Below are 24,714 nucleotides of genomic sequence, written 5' to 3' on the forward strand. Positions count from 1 at the left end.
TTGAGCTGAAGTTTATCTGAAGCCAAAGTCCATTCTCTTTCCATTACCAAGCTGCCTTGCAGTAAATAACAGGCTATTTCAACAAAGGTCTATTTCATCGCTGAAGGGAAAAATTACCAAATGGCCACTGAAAGAACTCAAGGATTTAAATGAAGAACTTATCAACCAGGAGTTCTGGTATGAAACTGTACTATAAAAATGAATTCATGTTGCTAAAGAACTTAAGTGGTTAGTACCCTGTAATCCCCTTGCCGATTCTGAAAATTAATCATTTCTGTCCACTTTCCTCCTTCTTCACAATTTCTCTCTCCAGACCATGTGGAGCTCATCTCATCTCAGTTTTTGCATATGTTACTCTTTCTGCTTGAAACACTTTTCCTCTCCAGATGGCATCAAGGGTGCTCCTGCTCAACACCAAAGATTTACTTTACTTTAATGTCACCGCTACAAAGTCACCTGTTCCTGCAACTACCCCTATTAAGATAGCATTCCTATTCTCAGAGAGCACTTAACACTGTATGAAATTGTTCTATTTGTTTAGGGTTTTTTGCCTTTTCCAAAAAGAATATAAATTCCTTGAAAGGATCTTGTCTACCCTGTTTCTCCAGCACTTAAATTATTCTTGGACAGAGTAGGCCCTCTTCAAGTATTTATTGAGTACATGGATTGCAAGTGGTACAAAGTGAGACTAAAATGTATCACTGGTAGAAAAAACTTGTGAGAAGCTACCAAAGAAGCCACAGAGAGACTGCGTAGGAGTTACAGTGCCTACCACCTCTAAAGCAAAAGGAAACAAAATAATAATATGCAAACACTTAAATAGTGCTTATTCCATGCCAGGCACTGTTCTAAACATTTTATGTATATATTAACTCATTTTTATTCCTCAGAATAAATAGGTTTCTCACTTCCCCTGCTTCGTTTTTTTTTTTTTTTTTTTTTTTTTTTTGCCGGTGAGTAATGTGAAGCACACAGGTTAACTTGCCCAGGGTTATAGTAGTTAATGATAGCCTTAAAATTTGAACCCTGGCAGTGAACACTTTTTAAAACTACTATTTGATACTGCCTCTCCAAAAAAGCTGAGTGGTTGGCAGCATGGCCCCGCTAAGGCTTCTCTGTGACCGTAAAAAAAGTCTATCGACTTAAAAGAACTGGAGAGGGGATAAGAAATAAACGGTACATTTACTTTCAGTCCACAGTAGTAGTAACATCATTGGTTACTACGTGCGAACATTCTCCATTCTCATCAACTTCTCAGATCCCACAAGATTTCACCTTTGGCCACAAAAACATCCCATTTCACCAACTTATCTTTCTCCCCCAACCCTTATGCCGCCTCATTCCAGTGTTTGTTCATTTAATCTGCTCCAAATCCTGCATCTGCGGCTTTCTAGGGACCAATGTCAACTCATCTGTGAAATTGCAAAAGTACCTGTCTAGTCTCCACCCCGTGAGAGGACTGAGCAAAGGGTGAAGTGTGCGAGCGGTCTACTGATAATAATTTCTATCATTCTCATGGTTATTTTAAGTATCCTTTTCTCCTCTGCACTTTATGAGAAAAGAAACAGAACTTCACGTTCAGAAACGGCCTCCCAAAGCCGCAATGGGTTCTCGCAGCTCGCTGGCCTTCCCCAATCACGCTTTGAGTCTGCGCAGTAGCGGCAGCCCAAGCCATTTCCCATTTTTCCGCCGCCGCGCCTTGATGACGTAATTTTCCTGCGCCTCGGGACGAGCGGCGGCGCGCAAGGAAAAATCGGGTTCCGTTTTTCCCGCGGATTCTGGTGCCTGTGGGGCCGCTGACCCAACACCATGAAGGAAACGCCACTCTCAAACTGCGAACGCCGCTTCCTACTCCGTGCCATCGAAGAGAAGAAGGTATGGTTTGGTGCCCGCAGAATGGCGCGCTGCGTGGGCGCTCGGGTCTCAAGGTGTGGACTCATACCTGGCCAGCCTGGGCCCGGGGAGCCACTAGGGGAACGACCGGCACGTTCACCCCATCCCTCAGGCTTTATTTATTTTTTTTCGGCAGGTTCTTTTCAAGGCTCCAGTCACCCCAGCAGTTGTCCATGCTGTAGTTTCCACTTTCCTGTATGGGCGGGCTGGTTAGGATTCCACTTTCCCCCAAGTGCTTAGCCCAGGGCCAGACAAAAAGTAGTTGCTTAAGAAATACTTGTTGAAGGAATAAATTAATGAATGAATTTGTGCTTACAGCGGCTGGATGGCAGACAAACCTATGATTATAGGAACATCAGGATCTCATTTGGAACAGATTACGGATGCTGCATTGTGGAACTTGGAAAAACAAGGTAACAGGATTTAAATGAGATACACATTCAGAAGGGAGAAGTTTGAAAAAAGACCTTATTGACTCGGTTGTTTATAAAGCAGCTAAGAAGTCTGGACAGTATTCTTTGTTTAGCTGACAAAAATAAGTATTTTTTTATGCAAGATTTTTTGATTTTGTGGTCACACTTGAACTTTTTAATCATAAACGTATTTTCTGTCACGTATCACATAGTTCTTTCTGACTTCTATAAATCATATAGACAACCAGTAGTGATCATATCGAATTTGTTTCTCACACTAATATAGAGATCTTGAGCATCTTGTCATTAAGTGTACATCCTGCTTTCTTTTTCCTGAGTGACATGAAAATTAGGTTTTCAAATGTTCATTTGAAAGTTGAGAGGCTATTTGGTCACATAATGGTGGTGAACTATGCCATGTGAAAACCCTTAAGAAATCTCAAGTTTTCATGCCATCTTGTATCAATAAATACTTGCTTTAGAGGTAAAGGTCACTGATTTTTTAAAACAATCTGTGGAATAGTAAACATTGTAATAAGAAGAGAGGTGTTTTTTCTGTCGTGTTTTTAGTTGTACCAATTTATGTTTTATTTGTGTATATTATACTTTACATATAATTTTTACCTCCTATGATTTATTTGGCTGAGTATGATATTACTCACATTAAGATTGAAACTTGTTATCTGTTTCAGTTTTTTGTTTTGGAAGGAGAGTCTATTTGGTTTATACTTTGTAACTTTATCTTTGCAGAGTTCTTGGACAGGTTTCCTGTGAACTTGTGTCTCCAAAACTCAATCGGGCAACAGAAGGTATTCTTTTTTTTAACCTTGAACTCTCTCAGATGGCGGCTCCAGCTTTCGAACCTGGCAGGTATTTAAATCTTTTTCTTAAGTTGCTTTAGTCGTAGGAGAACCTAACAGCAGTGAGCTTTTGTTTTAATACCTGGTGTTATATTTCATGACATTAGCCCATTGCTATTTTCTCATTATAGGCAGTCAGATCTCTTGGTGAAGTTGAATCGACTCTTGGAAAGATGTCTAAGAAATTCGAAGTGTATAGACACTGAGTCTCTCTGTGTTGTTGCTGGTGAAAAGGTGGGGAATATGCCCATAATTCTTAATCTTAGGATGAATACTGTTGATCATGGATCCCGGTATCTATGCTTTTATTCTCAGAACTTTAGTTAACTCAGTATTGTACTGGTTCGCTTCACTTCAGATGTTCTTGAGTGATACCCTTAGAACTTTGTGCTACCTCTCTCTCTCTGAAGGGACAAAAAGGGTGTCCCTTCAGAGGACACCCTTTTTCTTAAAGGTTTCTAAAAGGTTTTCACCCTTTATCTTAAAAGGGTGAAAATAGCAACTTAGATTTTTGTGTAAAAATATTTTATTCAAAGAACTTGTGGCTTTTTCATATAATCTCTCATTTTCTACATGAGTTCATAGAAGCAGGTAGTTTTCCTTTTTCATGCAGAACTCAAGAACAGATGAAATCCTTCATTTGGATAGGTTTATCGATTTACACAGGGCCACACCATGTCAGTGGCAGGGATAACTTTGAAAATCTTAGTCCCAATAAATTGTGCTGCATTAGGATATTAGAATTTTATTTTATTTTATTTTATTTTATTTTATTTTATTTTTTTGAGACAGAGTCTCACTCTGTTGCCCAGGCTGGAGTGCAGTGGTGCAATCTCAGCTCACTGCAACCTCTGCCTCCCCTGTTCAAGCGATTCTCCCACTCAGCTTTCCGAGCAGCTGGAACTACCGGCGCCGGCCACCATGCCCGACTAATTTTTGTATTTTTAGTAGAGACGGGGTTTCACCAGCAGGCTGGTCTTGAACTCCAGACCTCAAGTGATTCACCTGCCTTGGCCTCCCAAAGTGCTGGGATTACAGGTGTGAGCTACTGTGCCTGGCCAGAATTTGATTCTTGATTAGGGTATTTTGACAAGCATTTTTATCCCAGAGAAGTCATTTAGCTTCCCATATTCCATACCTAAGTATAATACTTCCTATTTGCATTACTTGTAAGGTTATTAAAAATATCACAAAACCTAAAAGTTTAATTTTTTTTAATTTTTGAAAAATTTCATTATTTTCTCTGAGGGACAGGGTGACACTCTCATCCAGGCCAGAGTACAGTGGTGTCATTATAGCTCACTGTAATCTTAAACTCCTGGGCTCAAGAGATCCTCTCTCCTTAGCCTCCCGAATAGCTAGGACTATAGGCACTCCACCCAGCTAACTAAAAAACTTTTTTTTTTTTTTTTTTGTAGAGATAGGGTCTTGCTGTGTTGCTCAGGCTGGTCTCGAACTCCTAGGCTAAAGCAGTTCTGCCACCTTGACCTCCCAAAGTGCTGGGATTACAGGTGTAAGCCACTGTGCCTGGCCTAGAGTTTGTGGTTTTTAACAGACATGATAAAAATGTAATTAGATTTGAGGTTAGGAAAATCGTAGTATTAAATGTTAGAGTGGTTCTGTTTATTTAAAGTATGTGTTCTGTTGTTAAACGACCCACATAGTATTTCAGATGTTTGGCTTAACTTTTCTAAAATATATTTTTTGTTGACAAAGTACAAGGAGTAACTGCATGTTTTAACAGCAAGAAAAAATAATTTGTACACAATGTTACTTTTCCTGATAAATAGCCACTGGTTGTAATCAGTTAGGATTTATTTTTATTTTAAATTCACTATCAGGTTTGGCAAATACGTGTAGACCTACATTTATTCAATCATGATGGAAATATTATTGATGCTGCCAGCATTGCTGCAATCGTGGCCTTATGTCATTTTCGAAGACCTGATGTCTCTGTCCAAGGAGATGAAGTAACACTGGTAAGCTCCTATGTGAACCAGGATCCTTGATATGAATGAATGAGGAGGGTCTTAAATGTGCAGGCAACTTGTTTTTAGTGAAGTTATGTTGTAGATGGCAGTTGGGTCGTTTCTAAAAATTTGTTTGTAAGACTGAAACTGCATATGGTCAAAATTGCCCTGGAAATCTCTTAACCGTTCCTCTGTTGAAACATTTGTCAGTAAGAACATACCCTAGCCTGGTTTTCCAGAATAGAATTAGATGACTATTTTGGATTGAACATTAGATGAAGTGGTTGACTTATGTTTAGGGGCCATATGTGTGAAAAATACATGAATCTCAGCACAGTGAGATGCTTACCCTGCAAGAGGCATGCAATAGCTGAAAAGCACTGAGGAATCAGCAGATTCATATTTGTCTCCAGGACTTTTGTTCATTAGGCAAAGAGATGACGAAAGTCCATCAGAAATACCTGGAGGGCTTGTTAAAACATATTGCCAGACTCTGCTCCCAAAGTAAAACAGGGCTAGGACTTAAGATTTTGTACTTCTAACTTTGAGTTCTTAGGTAATACTGATGTTGCTGGTCCAGGGAGCACATTTTGAAAACCATTGACCTACGTTGTCTTTATCTTTTGTTCTGAGTATGTCAGTTTTGGTTTATATAAATTACATGCTAGAATAGTGAAAGTGCACTGTAGTTGTAGTTTGAATCCTGAAGTTGCAAAAGGACACATCAGATGCCCAGATTTTCTAAGCAATGATTCATAATTTTGATTTTGGGCAGTAGACTGAAGCAGAACCATTAAAAAGTGAGAAATAGGGACAAAGGTTTATTAACAGTAGAGGTAATATTCTTTTAGAGGAGGGAGTTTATATAAGGAAGTGAAAAAAAGTAGAAAGCGATTACTACACTTGAAAAATCAATTAAAGAATACTGTGGTGTTATTGCTAGTGGGAATGTAAAATGGTACAGCCATGTTGGAAAAGTTTGGTAGCTTAAGTTTTAAGTGTAGACAGCATTCTATATTCAGAAAAATAACAGTAGAAGAAAATATTCTTTTTTTTTTTTTTTTTTTTGAGACAGGGTCTCACTCCGTTGTCCAGGCTGGGGTGCAGTTGCGTGATCTCGGCTCACTGTAACCTCTGCCTCCTGGACTTAAGCAATCCTCCCACCTCAGTCTCCTGAGTAGCAGGGACTACAGGTATGTGCCACCCACTTGACTAATTTTTGTATTTTTTGTAGAGAGATGGTTTCACCAAATTGCCCAGGCTGGTCTCGAACTCCTGGGCTCAAGTGATCCTCCCACCTTGGCCTCCCAAACTGTTGGGATTACAGGCGTGAGCCACCATGCCCGGCTGAAGACACTCTCTTATATGTACATCTTTCAGCAGGTTTGACCTTGTAATTTTTTTTTTTTTTCTTTTGAGACAAAGTTTCACTGTTGTTGCCCAGGCTAGAGTACAATGGCGTGATCTCAGCTCACTGCAGCCTCCACCTCCCGGATTCAAGCGATTCTCCTGCCTCAGTCTCCCAAGTAGCTGGGATTGCAGGCATGTGCAACCACGCCTGGCTAATTTTGTATTTTTAGTAGAGACAGGGTTTCTCCATGTTGGTCAGGCTGATCTTGAACTCCAACCTCGTCCACATCGGCCTTCCAAAGTGCTGGGATTACAGACGTGAGCCACTGCCCCCAGCCGACCTTATAATGTTAAAACAAACTGCCATGGCTTAAAATTAGAAAAAAAAAAAAATTCTAGCAATTCCATGCCTAAGAATCTACGGGAGGAATAAGAGCTTACTATGTTCAGAGACTTCAATGCAAATGTTCATAGCATCATTTATTAGCCAGAAACTGGAAACAATCCAAATGTCCAGCTGGTGAATAGATAAAATGTCATATATACAAATAATGGAATACTGTTCAGTAATGAAAAGAACTGAACTACTGATAAATGCTGCAAGGTGCATGAAACATGCTAAGTTGAAAGAAGCCAGGCGCAAAACATTAGAACTTTTTTTTTTCCATTTATATAGAATGCTCAGAAAGTCAGATTTATAGAGACAGAAATAAGATAGATCAGTGATTCCTTGGGGCTAGGGTGGGAGTACACCAGACTCCTACGGACTACAGACAGATTCAAAAGAATTTTGGGGAGTAATGGAAATGTTAAAAAACTAGATTGTGGTGATGGGTCCGTAAATGTATCCATAACTATACATTTACTAAAAATTGAATCATATACTTAAAATGAGTGGATTTTGGCTGGGTGTGGTGGCTCACACCTGTAATTCCAGCACTTTGGGAGGCCAAGGCAGGTGGATCACCTCAGGTTGGGAGTTCGAGACCAGCCTGACCAACATGGAGAAACCCCGTCTACTAAAAATACAAAATTAGCCGGGCATGGTGGCACATGCCTGTAATCCCACCTACTTGGGAGGCTGACGTAGGAGAATCGCATGAGCCCAGGAGGCGGAGGTTGCCGGGAGCTGAGATCTTGCCATTGCACTCCAGCCTGGGCAACAAGAGTGAAACTTCATCTCCAAAAAAAAAAGAGTGGATTTTATGGGATGTAAATTATGTGTCAGTAAATTTTTGAAAAAGCTTTTTGAAAAAGTTGTACAGTTTGAGGAACGTGAGTGGCAAAATCAAACTGGTAATTAATTAAAAAGTTATTTGGGTACTCAAAGGAATAAAGGAACTTCATTTTTTAGTATTTGATGTGCAAGATGATTTTTTTGGATGTTCATAACTTAGTGACTATAATTATTAAACATTTTTTTTGAAACAGTATACACCTGAAGAGCGTGATCCTGTACCATTAAGTATCCACCACATGCCCATTTGTGTCAGTTTTGCCTTTTTCCAGCAAGGGTAAGCCTCGCCTTATTATGGGCCAAAATTACAAATGCAGCTAGGAATTTTATTGCTCTACTCAAGTATGTCATGTTAATATTAAACACTTCCCTTAATATTAAAGCACCTTGTATTTCCTTTCTTTCTTTGTAAGGGCATTAGTTGGCAAAGAACTTTCTCAGTAGAAGTAACAAAACTCTTATACTTTGATGAAGATACTTCCCAACATTTTTCTTTTCATGGGATACTTATAAACTTAGGAATTTACTATGGCATGGTAGTGTTTTATGTTTCCTAAGGATGTACAGTGGTTAAGAGAATTATATGCTAGGCTCTAATTTGGGACAGTGGGGTGAGAATTACTGTGGGTTATTGGAAGATAGGGGACTTTGGAACATATTAGATGGAGTAGTTCTAGGAGTCGGTTACAAGGGGGGATGGTTCACAAACTGGAGGAAAAAAATCTAATGTTCTTAAGTTTTCCAGCGTTTTCATTACTTAACTGCTAAATCCTCCTGTGGCAGAAAACTTGGAGTTTTTCAGGTCCATTTAATGGTGCTTTCAAATGAAAACTTGAGCCTTAAATTCCTTTAGAAACAAGGGAAGATAAAAATATTTCACACAGTGTTGTGCACAAGGACTAGAGAAAAACTTACAAGTTTTAGTGATTGTAAGTGTAGAGTTTTATCAGAGGAAAATGGGCCAGCATTGTCCAGTAGAAATAAAATGTGAACCATATATATAATTTTCTTATTTTCTTCTTTTTTTTGAGATGAGGTCTGGCTTTGTTGCCCAATTTGGATTTCAGCAGCGCGATTTTTGCTCATTACAACCTCTGCTTTCTGGGCTCAAGCAATTCTTCAGCCTCAGCCTTCCGAGTAGTTGAGACTACAGGCATGCACCACCATGCCTAGCTAATTTTTGTATTTTTTTTGTAAAAAAGAGGTTTTGCCATATTGCCCCGGCTGGTCTGGAACTCCTGAGTTCAAAAGTGATCTAGCTACCTCAGCCTCCCAAAATGCTGGATTACAGGGATGAGCCACCATGCCTGGCTGTTTCTTTTTCTTTTCTTTTTTTTTTTTTTTTTTTAGACAAGGTCTCCCTCTGTCACCCAGGCTTGAGTGCAGTGGCGTGATCATGTTTTATTGCAGCCTCAACCTCTCAGGCTCAAGTGATTCTCCTGCCTCAGCCTCCTGAGTAGCTGGGACCACAGGTGCACACCATGCCCGGCTAATTTCTTTATTTTTTGTAGAGATGGGATTTCACTATGTTGCCCAGGATGGTCTGAAGCTCCTGGGCTCAAGTGATCCGCCTATCTCCACCTCCCAAAGTGCTAGGATTATAGGCTTGAGCCACCATGCGCAGCATTTGTTACTTTTTAAATTTTTTTTTTATTTTTTTGTGACAGGGTCTCACTCTCACCCAGGCTGGAGTGCAGTGGTGTGATCATAGCTCACTGCAGCCTCCAACTTCTGAGCTCAAGTGATCCTCCCACCTCAACCTTCCAAGTAGCTGGGACTATAGGTGTGTGTCATACCCAGCTAATTTAAAAAAATTTTTTTTGTAGAGACAGGGTCTCACTTTGTTGCCCAGGCTGGTCCCAAACTCATGAGCTCAAGTGATCCTGCAGTCCTGACCTCCCAAAGTGCTGGGATTACAAGCATGAGCCACCATGCCTGGCCTCATATGTGTAATTTAATATTTTCCAGTAGTCATAAAGGTAAAATTAATTTTTATATATTTTTAATTAATATATTTTCACGTTAATGAAATAAAATGATTAATGAAATAATCAGTATTTTAATAATTACTCATGAGATAGTCTACATTCTTTTGTTTCCACTAAGTCTCTGAAATCCAATATTTTACATACTCTGATTACATTTCAAGGGCTCAGTAACCACAGGTGACTATTGGCAAATGTACCGGACAGTGCAGAAATAGACAGTATTTTTTTCATGAGCCATTAGCAGAACGCAGTAGAACTTTGGAGTACAGGACACTAGGGCAACTTTAGGGTTAACCAATTTAACATTATCTAAGTTTTTATTAATGAGCCAGAAGTCATTTAATCAAAGAGATAGCATTAGGTTTAGATTATATATCATTTAAGTAAATCCAATCTGAACTTAATGTGATTTCATTGTAATAACTAGAGATACCCACTTAGCATTCATTTGTGTTCATAAACACAATAATTTTCTTGTCTCTTTCCCCATTTCAGTGACCCAAATCTGTAGGCTCAGACCTTTATTCTCTGTTGACTTTATTGATGCCATCTTTTAAAAATTCATTACCCAAGAAATGGTAAGCATTCGGTCTCAGATTTGTTCAGGTCCATTTAACATTCGTTTCAGAACATATTTATTGGTGGATCCCAATGAACGAGAAGAACGTGTGATGGATGGCTTGCTGGTGATTGCCATGAACAAACATCGAGAGATTTGTACTATCCAGTCCAGTGGTGGGATAATGCTACTAAAAGATCAAGTTAGTGCTTTGATTAATGTCCCATTAATAATAGGTTGCTTCTCTTTAGATGCTTTTTCTTGTCTTTTAACAAAAATCCAATGGGGATACTTCCAGTGATTTATTCTAGGATATGTTAGAATCTGGTTTCAGTACTGTCACTATTAAATACATTCTGTTGACTGGTGGCTATGAGGTATCCTCCTCCTTCCTACCTTGGTGCTCCCATGTCTGGCCTGCTGGAGTCTGACCCTTCCACCTAGAAGCAGGGTCTAGTGAAGAAAAAGATTTATATCCCTATTAAGAAAAAAAAAAGTGGCCGGGCATGTTGGCTTATGCCTGTAATCCCAGCACTTTGGGAGGCCGTGGCTGGTGGATCACTTGAGGTCAGGAGTTCAAGACCAGCCTGGCCAACATGGTGAAACCCATCTCTACTAAAAATACAAAATTAGCTGGGTGTGGTGGCTGGCGCACGCCTGTAATCCCAGCTACTTGGGAGGCTGAGGCAGGAGAATTGCTTGAATCTGGGAGGCAGAGGTTGCAGTGAGCTGAGATCGTGCCATTGCTCTCCAGTCTGGGCAACAACAGCAAAATTCCATCTGAAAAAATAAAAAATAAAATAAATAAATAAATATTAGCCGAGCTTGGTGGTGCATGCGTGTGGTCCTGGCCACTTGGGAGGCTGAGGTGGGAGGATTGCTTGAGCCTAGGAGGTGGAGGTTGAGTGAGCTGAGATCGTGTCACTGCATTCCAGCCTGGGCTACGGAATGAGACCCTGTCTCAAAAGCAAATAAAAATTTTTAAACATCCAATAGTAGACATTATGTAAAAAGATAGTTTTACTTTCACTTTTAGAACTACAATTGGCAGTAGTTCTGAAACCCAGCTGTATATCATATTCACATGGGAGCTTTTAGAAAATAGATCTCCATATAGCATACAGTGTAGATGATTAAAAGCTTCTTTAGTTTGAATTCTAGTTCTGCCCCCGTACTAGCTGATCTTGGGCAAATGATTTTATATCTTTGGGTCTCACTTTCTTTATCTGTAAAATAGGGAATGATGTTATTGCCAACACCTTGTTGTTATAAGGATATAAATATATTGCACAGTGTCTAGCACACATTTATTAAGTGTGCAATAAATGTTAGTTTCTGGTATCATCATCATCATCTTTACCAGCATCACAAGTACTACCCAGATTACCCACAGAAAAAGGAAGTTAGTGCATCCTGGAGCATATATGTGTCTGTGGCCTCTTCTGTGGTATGTTTTATACTGTTGTATAAGAAAGTTTTTATGTCTGTTCCCTTGATGTGACAGTCCTTCACATATCTTAAAACAACTTTCACATCTTGCCTTAATCTGTGTTTACATTGTATTCATGTTTGGAAAAGTCAGGCTTAAATTATAAAGGTAGAAAAATTTCATGGTTTTAGTTTCATTAGAGAAAACTATTTGGTTTATTGTCTTTAAACAACAGAATTCACTTTTATAAATAGGTTCTGAGATGCAGTAAAATCGCTGGTGTGAAAGTAGCAGAAATTACAGAGCTAATATTGAAAGCTTTGGAGAATGACCAAAAAGTAAGGTAAGTAACTTTTCCAGAACTAAGTGGTCTTTTATTTTCATTTTTTTAATTTTTATTATTTTTTTTAGTATAGGCAAGCTTTATTATGCATGAACTTGATTTCACATACAAAGTTAGAATGGCAATTTCACTTAAAATTGACTCATTAAAAAGTGTAAATACCATGGTATAGTTATGTTATCCAAAACTCCGAAAGGTAGTGAAACTGGTAACAGATATTGCTACTCATCTTTGGACGGATACAATAAAAGTGTTAATGAAACTGGTTCCCAGACAAGTATGTGTCACTTGCTCCTGTGCCTTAGGGAGGAGAGGATGTTACAACACAAGCATTATTGATGCAGTGACTTGTGGATAGTTGCTCCTTATTAACACTGCTAAAATTAGGTTCACGTTTTTTACTTTGTGTGGGAGCTGGTGATTCTTGTCCTTTTGTTTTATGAGGGATATCTTTCAAAGTGCTGGCATCAAACCCACTTATTGCAAAATGCATCACAGATGGGAATTTAAGTCTGGGTCAAGTCCAGAATTCTAAAACAATAAAGAGGAAAGACCCACCTAAGAGCAAGAGGTCTTCATTGCTCCAGACTCTAAGATACAACACAGGGAACAGGAAATGGCCCTAAATGGTCTTTTAATATATTTTTTCTCTTAAGGATCTTCCTTGAACGAGGGCAACCATATAAATTTCACACTTGATCTTTCCTTATTTGTTAATCTGAATTGAGTATACTATTTAATGTGTTTTTAGAAAATTGATTGGACTTGTTATATTTTCTGCAATTTAAATATAACCTATATTGAAAAATCATATAAGATTTTTGTTTGTTTTTTGAGATGAAGTCTCACTTCTCACTCTGTCACCTAGGCTATAGTGCATTTGTGCAATCTCAGCTCACTGCAGCCTCCGCCTCATGGCTTCAAGTGATTCTCCTGCCTCAGCCTCCCAAATAGCTGAGATTACAGATGCATACCACCATGCCTGGCTAATTTTTATATTTTTAGTAGGGATGGGGTTTTGCCGTGTTGGCCAGGCCGGTCTCAAACTCCTGACCTCAGGTGATCCACCCGCCTGGGCCTCCCAAAATATTAGGATTACAGGTGTGAGCCACCGTGCCTGGAGACATAAGATTTTTCTTTAGCAGTTAACATTTCCTTAGGATAAAAATAATCTAGTAACTCAAATTAATGGAAGGAAACAGGTTGATTTCCATCTCTACCTCTTACTGTGCTATCTTAAGCAAGATATATAACCCAGCATTTCAGTGTCCTCTTCTATAATATGGGATATTAACACTACCTGGTAGGGCTGATTTGAGGGTTAGAGAATAGTATATTTTAAGCACCTAGCACATGGTCTGGCACATGGTTTAATAAATGATTATGCTAACTATTTACTCTTGTTAGGCATAATAAATTCGTGAGGTTAAGTTAGATAAACTAACTCTCTTCCAATATTTTTCATCCACCAAAGGATAAAATAATAGTTTTTTTCCCTTCCTGTCTTCTATCCAATCTGTTACCTTCCTCCCCCTTCCTTCCCACCAAAAAAACCCCCACATACAGGAAAGAAGGTGGAAAGTTTGGTTTTGCAGAGTCTATAGCAAATCAAAGGATCACAGCATTTAAAATGGAAAAGGCCCCTATTGATACCTCGGATGTAGAAGAAAAAGCAGAAGAAATCATTGCTGAAGCAGAACCTCCTTCAGAAGTGTATCTTTATTTGGTGGTTTTTGCAGTAACAAGATTCATAACACTTGGCATTATAATATTAGGCTATATGAAGGATGTGTATACTGAAATTAGTTTTTGTAAACACCGTACTTTGTTAGAGAAAACACTTAAAATACAAGATAGAGATGTGAGTCATATTCTGTTGATGGTATAACATTCAGCTTCTCTTCAGTTATCCTGGAAAAAAACAGATTTTAAGGACCAATTTAATTTAGTACTATAACTAAAATGTTGAGAGAATCTGTCTCTTCACAATTTCTTATTAATTGCATCCATAAAATCTTGCCTGAGTTTTTTTTCTTCTTCATTGTTCAGCCATCCATAGTGTAGCTATATTAAGTTTTTTTTCCCCTAGGAACTTGGGGCACACTTGAATCAATCTTACAAGAAGAAAACTTTCATTCTCATCTTCAACAGTTCATCAAATAGCAGTATTTTTGTTACTCAGTTTTCTTAACTTGTTAAGTGTTTCTACACCTGTGCTATGGACTCCTGGAACTGCCCAAATTGGAGAGGGAGTAGAAAACTCCTGGGGTGATCTTGAAGACTCTGAGAAGGAAGATGATGAAGGCGGTGGTGATCAAGCTATCATTCTTGATAGTATAAAAATGGACACTGGAGTAGAAGTCTCTGGTATTGGAAGCCAAGGTAGGTGACACTTTATGGCACACTTATTACTATATATTACATATATATAGTATTACCGTATAGTTATATATATAATAATGCATAAAATGTGTGTATATTTATATTATCACTATGTATAGTAATATATAGCATATTAGCTATATAGAGATGTATACTGGATAAATAACATACAGGATACTATATAGAGAGAATATAGATATGTAGTTATATGTAGGGATGTAAGTATTGCATTTTTAGAGGGGCTAAATATTGTGATTTAAATTTCAACTAAATTATTGTGGCTAGCTGCAATACTAATGCTACTTTCTAAAAGAATATGCATATCTTTGTAGAGTAGTGGAACACTTTGGCATAAAATGATAGTGATATTTTTAATTAAAAAAATTTTTTGTGTGTGTATGTATGTGGGTGGGTTTTAAGGGAATGAGTTTCTTGAAGATCTTATTCCTCCGTGCTGTCTTTTTTTTTGTAGTTTCTAGACTGAAACAAAAAGCCCATCCCATATCATAACATATAATACTGTCTAAATAAAACTTTCTATGATGATAGAAACATTAAGTATCTACACTGGTATAGCAGCTACTAGCCCCACATGGCTAGTGAACACTTGAAATGTGGCTTGTGTTACTGAGAACTGAATTTTAAATTTTACTTAATACAAAATTAAGCAGCCACATGTGGCTAGTGGCTACCATGCTAGACATCGCAGAATTAGAACATAAAAAAATTCTATAAGTAACTAGAATACTGGTAGTCCTAGACGTTTCTTGCATTCTGAAAGCCATAGAACTGAAGTTGTTTTTATGTATGGTTATTTCTACTTTTTTAAAAAAGCAAATTCTTGCTGGTCTATATAATAGAATGACTTATTTTCTTACGTGGTAAGAACAGAAATCCTACAAGGAACTGGGAGCTAGGCTGGCAGGGAAAATTGAAGGTGATGTGTTTAATAGGAATGTAATGCAAATACTTCTGTTTTCAAAGAGAGAAATTATTGCTTATGAACATTACTGGAGCCTGGGCTTTTTGTTTTTTTACTTAAGTAAATAGGTAAGGAACAAATTTCCCATTGATTGGGACCCTTACTCAGATTTCCCAGTGGTTACTTCTATTTGGTATTATTCTTCCAGAACTTGTTCCAGGTATTTATTTACTCTCTGTGCAGTGATGTAAGCTAATGCTGCATATACTTGTATAGCATTGAATATAACTAGTTGGTTTAACAATTCTCTTATTGTTGAAGATGTAAGTTGTTTCCATTTTCTCACTGTTAACAATATCCTTGCACTTGCATATACCTCTTATATGTTTGTTTAGTGTATTCTTCTAACAGTGAATAGTATTTTCAACTGAATATAATGAAGGTGGACCTAAGCATTGGAAAAATGGAGCAGGTACAGCCTTCCTAAAGCATGTGAAGGGAGAAACTAATTGAAAACTAAAAATACAAATAATTGATATGGGTTAATTCACATTTTATGTATATCATTAACTAATGAGCAGGAGAAAAATGGGCAAAATACATGGAGCAGTTCTCAAAGTATACAATGGCCAGTAATATTTTTCATGGTCAGCCCTGACAGTAATACAAATAAAATCCAAAGAAAAATGACATGGCATTTTTTGTTACTGTATTTTGGGCAGTATTAAAAACACCAGCAATGCCAAAGGTATATGGGAAATGGGTTCTTTTATTTCTTGGAATGTAAACTGGAACTATTTCTGGAGGAATAGAGTAGCACAAACAATTCAATTGTCTCTACAAAAGATGCTATATACATTTCCCCCTAGCTTTTCTATTATGACATGTACCAAATTGTCACACCATTCAAGCACCTGTAGGAAATAAGAGTTTAAAGAAACAAATGTTACAGATGAGTTCTAGAGTGCTCTAAGAAGCTGATTTAAAGAAAAGATTAGGCCTCCACCTAGAGTTTTATTTTTATTTTTTATTTATTTTTTTGGGATGGAGTCTTGCTCTGTCACCCAGACTGGAGTGCAGTGGCACTGCAACCTCCACCTCCATGGGTTCAAGCGATTCTCATGCCTCAGCCTCGAGTAGCTGGGCCTACAAGCACATGCCACCACGCCTGGCTAATTTTTCTATTTTTAATAGAGATGGGGTTTCACCATGTTGGCCAGACTGGACTCGAGTTCCTGACCTCAGGTAAATCCACCCGCCTCAGCCTACCAAAATGTGGGTATTAAAAGTGTGAGCCACCATGCCCAGCCCCAGAAATAAGAGTTTAGAACGTCTGATAGAAATAAACTCATATAGAAATAAATTTTGCAAGAGATTGCTTAACTTTTTTTTTTTTTTTTTAAATTAATAAAAAAACAAAGATGCTCCCATAATACTCTCAGATAGTGAAGAAGAAGAAATGATCATTTTGGAACCAGACAAGAATCCAAAGAAAATAAGGTAACAAATTTCTGGTTTATTTCAAATGTATACATATACTCAACACTTCTAGAGGTTTGCTCTCTGGTTTTACTCTCATCTTGCCACATGACTATAAACAAAAAGACATCCCTTTTTCATTAGAGATCCATCTGTTCTGTGATTTTTTTACCTTGTGATTTATAAAAATTAGGACCTAAATCTATAATATAAACTTCTTGGATGCCAGTCTTACTCATAGCTGACACATTTTAGATCCTACTGGAAAACTAAGAAATGCCTCTTATTTCAATAATCCAAAACTTAACAAACATACTCTTAGTAAATTCTTACTTTGCTTTATTCACAGAACACAGACCACCAGTGCAAAACAAGAAAAAGCACCAAGTAAAAAGCCAGTGAAAAGAAGAAAAAAGAAGAGAGCTGCCAATTAAAGCTAACAGTTGTATATCTGTATATATAACTATTAAAAGGGATATTTATTCCATTCTGAGAACCCTGGGTATTTTTAATTCACAAATCCATTATAAAATCTAGCAGGATTTTAAAAATAGTTTTTTGTTTTTAATGTGCTTTAAAATAATAAACCTGGAGCATTTCTCATCTGTTAATTTGCATATAAGCTTCCCACCCTCTTCCGCTCCCAACCTCTGTTGAGTTCACCTCGCAAAACCTAAACAGGTTTTACAAAGAGCGAAAAAGTCTGGGGACTCTCTACTGTATCTATCTCTGAATACTGTATTCAGATATGCTTAGATTAGATTATGCCCAAGTCAGCAAATTGATCCAGTTGCTTAGGAAAATTAATGTCAGAATTTGAGGGTCTGTTTTCCTAAACCTACTTTAATTTTAGAGGAAGGCTTTTCACTTCCCATTATATAGTAAACCAAGTAAACTTCTTTACTAAGCAAAATCCTGAGGAAGTTAAATTTGACTTGCAAAGTTTTCCAAATCAATTTATTATCCTGACAGCTGGCATCATTAATACTTTAACAAAACCACTTAAAATTAGCCAAATATCTAAGACAGATACATATACAAAAGATATACAAATTAAAACCATTTAAAAAGTAATAGATACCATAATTTGTACTTGGGCACAACTTCTGTATTCAGAAATGATTGTAAAATTAAAACCTAAGTTAAAAACTGTACACCATATACTTTGAGTGATTTACATCTTAGAAAAAACAAAGGCAGTCTTTCATTGTTACAGATTTAGTGTCTCTGGTGGGTTGAGGAGAGAAACACCATGATACCTGTAAGTAGGGAAAAAAAAAGCATTTTTAGTAAACACTCACTGGGTAAAGGAGATCATGGAATAATGTTTGTACTCATGTACTGGGAACTAAAAAATGCTATTTCTGTCTGACCGACTTGATGGTTTTAGAAACACTGTCTGGTCCCTGAAACACACATGCATGCCCCCTTCCTTCTCTCTTCTCCCCCAGACCCAGGGCAGAAAGCATGAACTACAACCTTCTTCAAACACATAACCAATTTAGAGAACAGCTTCTCAAGGAGGCTATGGCAGATTCATGAATAAGGTTAAAATGTCAAAGATCTCTGAACCATAATCTAGAAAAGTAAGCTTCAATATCCAAGTTAATTCTTACTTTGAATTTTTGTACTTTTCTCTTATTGACTGTTGTGCATGCTGTGGTGCTTTGAGGTAGGTCTGGTGAAGGTCCATGAGACAAGGCTTAAGACTTTCCAGGGTATATCCAGTCTTTCGTATTAATGATTCAGGCTACAGAGAAGGGAATAGAGAACCCCTGAGTTTTGCTTTTAGTAACACACCAAACACAGTAAATAGTTGCCATTAAGCTTATGTTAAATTCCAGTATTAATCTTTTCCAACTAACTACTAGTTTTCTTAGGCCATTATTCCATCCCTCGATCCATTTTCTACTACTTTCCCTGCCAGCAACAGGTCAGATGCTTTTAAAAAAGCTCACCTTTCAATCCAAGTTACAACTAAGCTTACTACCTAACAAACACTGTTCAACAGGTAACATGCCTTAAACAGTATATAATCATCCCTCAGTGTACATGAGGGATTCGTTCCAGGACCCTTCCCAAATATACCCAAATCTGTACATATTCAAGTCCTGCAGTCACCCTTCCATATATATGGGTTGTGAATCCCCTGAATACTGTAGTTTCAGTCCACATTTGATTGGAAAAAAATCCATGTGTAAGTGGACTCACACAGTTCAAACCTGTGTTTTTCAAAGGTCAACTATATATATTTGAAGTTTTTCCAAGTAAGAACATCTAGGCAACCCTCAGTTTTGTAGGACAATTATTATTTAATCTGGCACAGGCATTTCAGTCACAAGATAGGTGTGTGAAGACCGTAATACATACCCAGCTTTGTCCCGTGACTGTGTAGAGTGCTAAATGAAAGGCAGCTCCAGCAATAACTGATGGCAAATACTTTAGGTATGGGTCGGCATCTATCAAACTTAATTCTCCCAAAAACTGGAATAAAAAATACTTTATGATCACAAGAGCGTTTAGAATTCAACTGTCAAACCTCTGCCTTGTAACCTAATTTTTTCCTGCCTTTGATAATGGCTCTGTAGCAACTCTAGAAAAAATATCTCACAGCCTCATCTTTAAACATATCAATCATTTTAGTGTTTTGTTCCATCCTCATCCTGTATTTTCCCTCCTTTATTAACTTTTAAAAAACAACTCTTCTGACTACCCATCCCCAAGATGTCATCCTTAGACCTCTGCTTCTAGTGCTTTCCTGATATAGATTATCTTTTGCCAGCAGTAGGCTTTCTTCCATACTGCAGCATTAATCTCCCTCTGAATACTAAATCTCTTCACCACCGCTGTACAAAGGAACTAGGTTCCTGTACAAAGGAATTAGGGCTTACCCCTAATTATTACCTAAGAATCGCCATTCAACAAAATGAAAGTTAACTCACCATTGCTAAACTTTCAACTTTGCAGTTTGCAGGCTGCTGATGCAGAAAGTATTGGGTAAGAAACTGATTTACTGTTGGAGCAGCTAAGTCAAAAGTAAGGACTTTCAAAACTAGATGCTCCATTCTCAGAACTTGTTTCTTGGTGTAGGTATCATCTGTAATGTACACAAACTCTGCTACTTCTGGGGGGTATATTTCTTCAAACTTTCTACAATGAAAAAAGTTTTAAGTAATCAGTCCTAAAAGAGAAGCAAGCTTCCTTATCCCAGTTCTGAAATCCCATTAGCAGAATATGGAATGAATCCAAAATCCACACCAACTGCATTTCCAGACACTTGATCATCATTTCTAGTAGAGACTGGATAGCTAATTGTTAATTAAAAGGCCCAAATCAATAAAGGACTTTTGAGATATTTTCCCCAGTTCAGTCAAAGGAAGTAAATGAAAGGCATGAGACTTCTCGAGATGGGAACAATGCCAGAGTTCACCAAGTAGCTGAAAATTTAGGAAATACAAGTCAGGAAAACATGTTTCATGTTTTCATTTTTAAATTTAGTTTTTCTTTCTTTTTTCTTTTTTTTTTTTTTTGAGACAAGAGTCTTGCTCTGTCGCCCAGGCCAGAGTGCAGTGGTGCAATCTTAGCTCGCTGCAACCTCCACCTCCTGGGTTCAAGCGATTCTCCTGCCTCAGCCTCCCTAGTAGCTGAGATTACAGGCATGCATCACCATGCCCAGCTAATTTTTGTATTTTTAGTAGAGACAGGGTTTCGCCATGATGGCCAGGCTGGTCTCAAACTCCTGACCTCAAGTGATCCGCCCGCCTCGGCCTCCCAAAGTGCTGGGATTACAGGCGCGAGCCACCGCACCCAGCCTTTACTTCTTAATAAAAGAGACACTGCTTATACGCCAGAAAGTAATATTGGAAGGAAAATGTTTTAAAATTTGTAACCTAGTGTACTATATCATGTTCAAGGAATCCAGTTGGGGGAAAATTAGTGTTCTAGATTAGAACAGTTTCATCCTCCTCCACTGCCCTAAGCCCCAGCACATTGCCATCCCTAAAGTAGTCACTGACTCTGCCTGGTGTATGTTAAAAGGTCACCATTAAAAAAATCAATTTCTTCCCTAGACAAAAGGTCGTGATCACTTTTAAACAAACCAAGGTAGACTTACGAGGCTAACAGCATAGCAGCAGTGCCCACAAGCTGAAGCTTTCCTCTCAGCACTGACATGGAAGACAGGAACCTATCAATGTAGTTCACAGCCAAATGCAGGGTCTCATTCTGTAGTTTATATTCTTCTCCTACTTCAACTAACCAGTCCACGAGGATAGCTCTCATACTGTTAGTGATGTCTGGCTGTTTCTTCATGTAACCCACTTTAGGTTTACATTTAACCTATTGAGAAAATTATTTATAGTGTTAAAATTATTCTAGTGTAAAAACTGCAATTAGATTATTTTACCATTAATTAAGAGAGGCTACATGCTGTAAACTTAACTGTAGCATTAGAATAATTCATTAGTTTAAAAATTTCAACATTATCCTCTCAATTTCATTTAGCCACATTTAACAAATACATTATACAAACTGGATTCAGAGAACCTTTACCTCCATTTCCCTAAGGTATGTGTGAATATCCTCATGGTAGTCTGGTACTTCATTAACACTCACTGGCTTTTCATCTTCTAATACAATTGACATGTCCATAGTATGTGGTGACTCTGGGACAATTCAAAAGATATGATTAAATTAATTGTTTGCCTATTTAGTTTAATAGCTAAAAATGACTGCCATGGAAGGAATCTCATATTAACAAAGCACTTATTTCTTCAAACTAAAAAGAGCTTCTCATGACAACATATGTAGAATATTTTACCCTAGTCTCAGTATCTCTGTACATAGAGCTTTGGAATGATTTTAGTTAATGAGGGAAAAAAAAAAAAACATATTGGTAGGCCCCTAACAGGAAAATGAGAATCAGGTATTATCTTAAAGTATCCATCTTCCACAACAGAAAGGAGCAAATGGCATGGTGGTTCTGTTAGGACAGAACACTTTTAAAATCCAAGTTTTGAGATAATATCTAAGATTTGTCCCAAGAGAAACTGCAGATCCCAGAGTCTGACATATATAAAGCACAAGTAGGCAATAGCTAGAATCAGTTAAATGGCCTCTATTAACAAGTGTTATTAAGAAATTAGGTTTGTTATGGGCAAATAGATTAACACTATAAATAATTTATTTTTTGTAGTATAAATTATTTTGAAGCAAAGAGTATCATCCATTATTCCTTTCACTTCAAAGATCACCTTGAGATTAAACATTTTCTGCAAAATTTTGATAAAAACACACAAATTATTATTTCCAAAGGACTTTTCCTGCTCACCCCTCCTTCCTCACAATCAATACAACTAAAATTAAAATGAGATTGGATTTAGTGAGCTGTCCAGTGACTCAATATCCCTAGGGCAAAGAAATAGTACAAACTGCAAAGAGCTGTTTACAGAAGCTACTTTAATACATGGGTAAGAGTAAACAGCCATGGTACAACTATTTACTTGTAGGAGGAAAAGTGTCACTTTCTGGTATCAGATGCTAATCCAGACTGGTTTTATAGAAACAAAATTATAAAACTGGAAGAGATGTTATGTAATCACAATATTTAAGACTGCATCTTCAAATAGCACTAAGTGATATATAAGTGAGTTAAATAAAACTGAAATCTATTCTCCCAACCAAGAACACATTTATGGGATCAGATTAAAATAAGCATTTAAGATCTAATTATAATTAGATTGATGTGACTGGCAGTGAACCTGAAAGAGCACTGGATAAGGATCTTTTTGTATGTCACCAAGTCAAGTGTTAGCTGTGAGATCTGAGATAAGTCACATCCTTTCTAAGCCTTGTTACATTAAACCTAACTCACTATAGTCAAAATGACTACATAAGACATCTTAAAATGCAAATCATTAATATCATCTAATAATTATAATTACCGTAATTCCACACAGATTTTCCTTAAAACTTACCAAAACTACCATCCATTGGATAATCAAGAGGGACCAATGGTTTTCTGGGTCCAGGTAAACTAATGGCTGAATTAAAAGCCAGGGCATCTTCACGCTCTGTTTTTTGAGATTCAGCTGGCTTCTTCTGAGCTTCTTTTTCTGCTTCATCCACATGAATGGTGAACGCAGGCTGTTTACTGTTTGCTTTCCAAGGAGGAACGGTGACATGCTCATCATTTACAGGAAGATCCTTAAGGGGTGCAACCTAAAAAAAAATTAATAACTGGCTTTGAGCCTACTAGTCTTGCATTCTTTCTCTTATGGGTGTTGGCCTTTGCTTTTTCTCCCAAATACTCTATCAGGAATTAAACTTTCTGGGACAAAGAAGAGTTTGAGTATTCAAAAGAGAAGGGATGTTCCCATTTGTCACAGGCATTCCCACAAAGGCTATCAATAGATAACACTAGGTGGAATTATGCAAAACTTATCAGGGCCACAAGAAGGGTCGGGTGACAGGCCAATACGTGACAAGTTTAGGAAAGACATGGCAAAAAAATTGTTGGTTCACCACTGTCGCCCGAGGGTGGAGCAACAGAGCAAATCCGGCTAAAATGGCGGAATTTGCCAAAAGCAAAGTATTTTGTACACGCTTTTCTAAAGTAGAGGTCATCTCTTAACCGTGAGGAGGATAGGGGTCAGAGTCCTACAGCAGTGCCTGGGGTTTAAAAGTGGAGAGAAAGGCGCGGAGCTGAGCGAAGACTACACGTTTTAGAGCTTGGTTTGACCCCATTATGTACAGGCAGATGCCCCCTATAGAGAGCAGGCAGGCAGCATACACACAGTGTTGGCGGGGTCCTGATGCTAATATGGGAGAACTCCTACTGTGGCAAACCATACACCAGCACCAAGTGCACTCCAGACCCTGGCCCCCTTCCAAAAGCCCAGGACATGCCTTCTCGCCACTCTTCTCTGCCTGCTAAGCCAATGCCAAACCCTGCTCGACCCACCCTCCTGCAGATATCCCGCATCCCTTTACCCGTCTCGTCTTCGGCCTCTGCTGCTGCGCTAGACCCCGCGGGTTCCCGGACTTCAGTACCGCCAGCGCGGCCCGGGTCCGCGGTTGCTGGACGGGCGCTGCCTTTTCCGGGTTGATATTCTCCTGGTCCTCTTGGAGCGCCGTCTGCTGCAATGCTAGCAGCGCCGAGCCCGCCTCGCGGGTCGCAGGCCCCGGCGCGGAGTTGCCCAACATCACTGCTCCCGGGAGTGGACGGCGGGATCAGCCTGCGGCGCCAAGCAGCGTGCACTCTGCCCAGCCGACCACTCGCACCGACCCGGCCAAAGAATAGTCGTAGCCGCCGGTCGCAGCCCAGGCCAGCCTACCAGCCCGCCCGCTCGCTCACCCAGCTCGAGACCACGCAGGGCCGAGGAGGTTGCGAAAGGCGCAGGCAGGCACTGCCCAGCGTGGCAAGCCAAAGACGCCCAGAGATGCAGCGAGCAGCCCGCCGGAGCGGCGGCTGTTCTTGTAGTTCAAGTATCCCGCGACTATTGAAATGGACCAATGAAAGCGCTCGCGGCCTTGACGTCATTCAAGGCGACAGGGTCGCAGGCGAGTGAAGGGTAAACCAAAGGAAACTGAGCAGGGGCGGGGCAGGAGGGAGAAACAAACTGGCTGGGGCGGGAGAAAACGCCTGCGCGGGGCGGGGAGAGGTAGGATTTAGGGCCCGAGCTTCCGATTATTTTAAGCTGAGCCACCTAGTGAGCGAGGCTGTCCGAAAGCTGACTCTAAGCCTTTTAGGGAATTAAACGGAATTAAACTTTGGCGACTATCATTTGGGTTGCCCAGCCTTTAGCTCTGGGACGTCTAGTTAGCTTAAGTGACTTTTTCCAAAGGTCTAAAATCTGGGGCACGTTTTTCAGTATCTCCGATTCTCCGTT

General features: G+C 38.8%; 2 protein-coding genes across 3 annotated transcripts; one reads left to right on the forward strand and one right to left on the reverse strand.

The window, feature by feature from the left end:
- Positions 1-1,698: 1,698 nt before the first annotated feature.
- On the forward strand, positions 1,699-17,312 carry EXOSC9 (exosome component 9). 2 transcript variants are annotated; one of them, XM_003816413.6, is made up of 12 exons: positions 1,699-1,875; positions 2,212-2,306; positions 3,057-3,176; positions 3,298-3,400; positions 5,008-5,145; positions 7,918-8,000; positions 10,340-10,472; positions 11,954-12,042; positions 13,609-13,755; positions 14,243-14,424; positions 16,768-16,846; positions 17,175-17,312. In XM_003816413.6, exons 1-12 carry the CDS (start codon positions 1,810-1,812, stop codon positions 17,257-17,259), a joined length of 1,320 nt encoding a protein of 439 aa, XP_003816461.1. In that variant the 5' UTR covers positions 1,699-1,809; the 3' UTR covers positions 17,260-17,312. The 2 variants fall into 2 exon arrangements, with proteins under 2 accessions (XP_003816461.1, XP_034814994.1); XM_034959103.3 differs by lacking the exon at positions 16,768-16,846 and having other exon boundaries at positions 1,705-1,875.
- CCNA2 (cyclin A2) lies at positions 16,843-24,687 on the reverse strand. The gene is made up of 8 exons (XM_003816416.7): positions 23,816-24,687; positions 22,801-23,044; positions 21,377-21,489; positions 20,940-21,163; positions 19,768-19,975; positions 19,196-19,309; positions 18,442-18,575; positions 16,843-18,084 (listed from the first exon to the last, which is right to left on the reverse strand). Exons 1-8 carry the CDS (start codon positions 24,026-24,028, stop codon positions 18,036-18,038), a joined length of 1,299 nt encoding a protein of 432 aa, XP_003816464.1. The 5' UTR covers positions 24,029-24,687; the 3' UTR covers positions 16,843-18,035.
- Positions 24,688-24,714: the final 27 nt, after the last annotated feature.

Source organism: Pan paniscus, chromosome 3 (genome assembly GCF_029289425.2).
Source record: "Pan paniscus chromosome 3, NHGRI_mPanPan1-v2.0_pri, whole genome shotgun sequence".
Classification (NCBI taxonomy): Eukaryota; Metazoa; Chordata; class Mammalia; order Primates; family Hominidae; genus Pan; species Pan paniscus.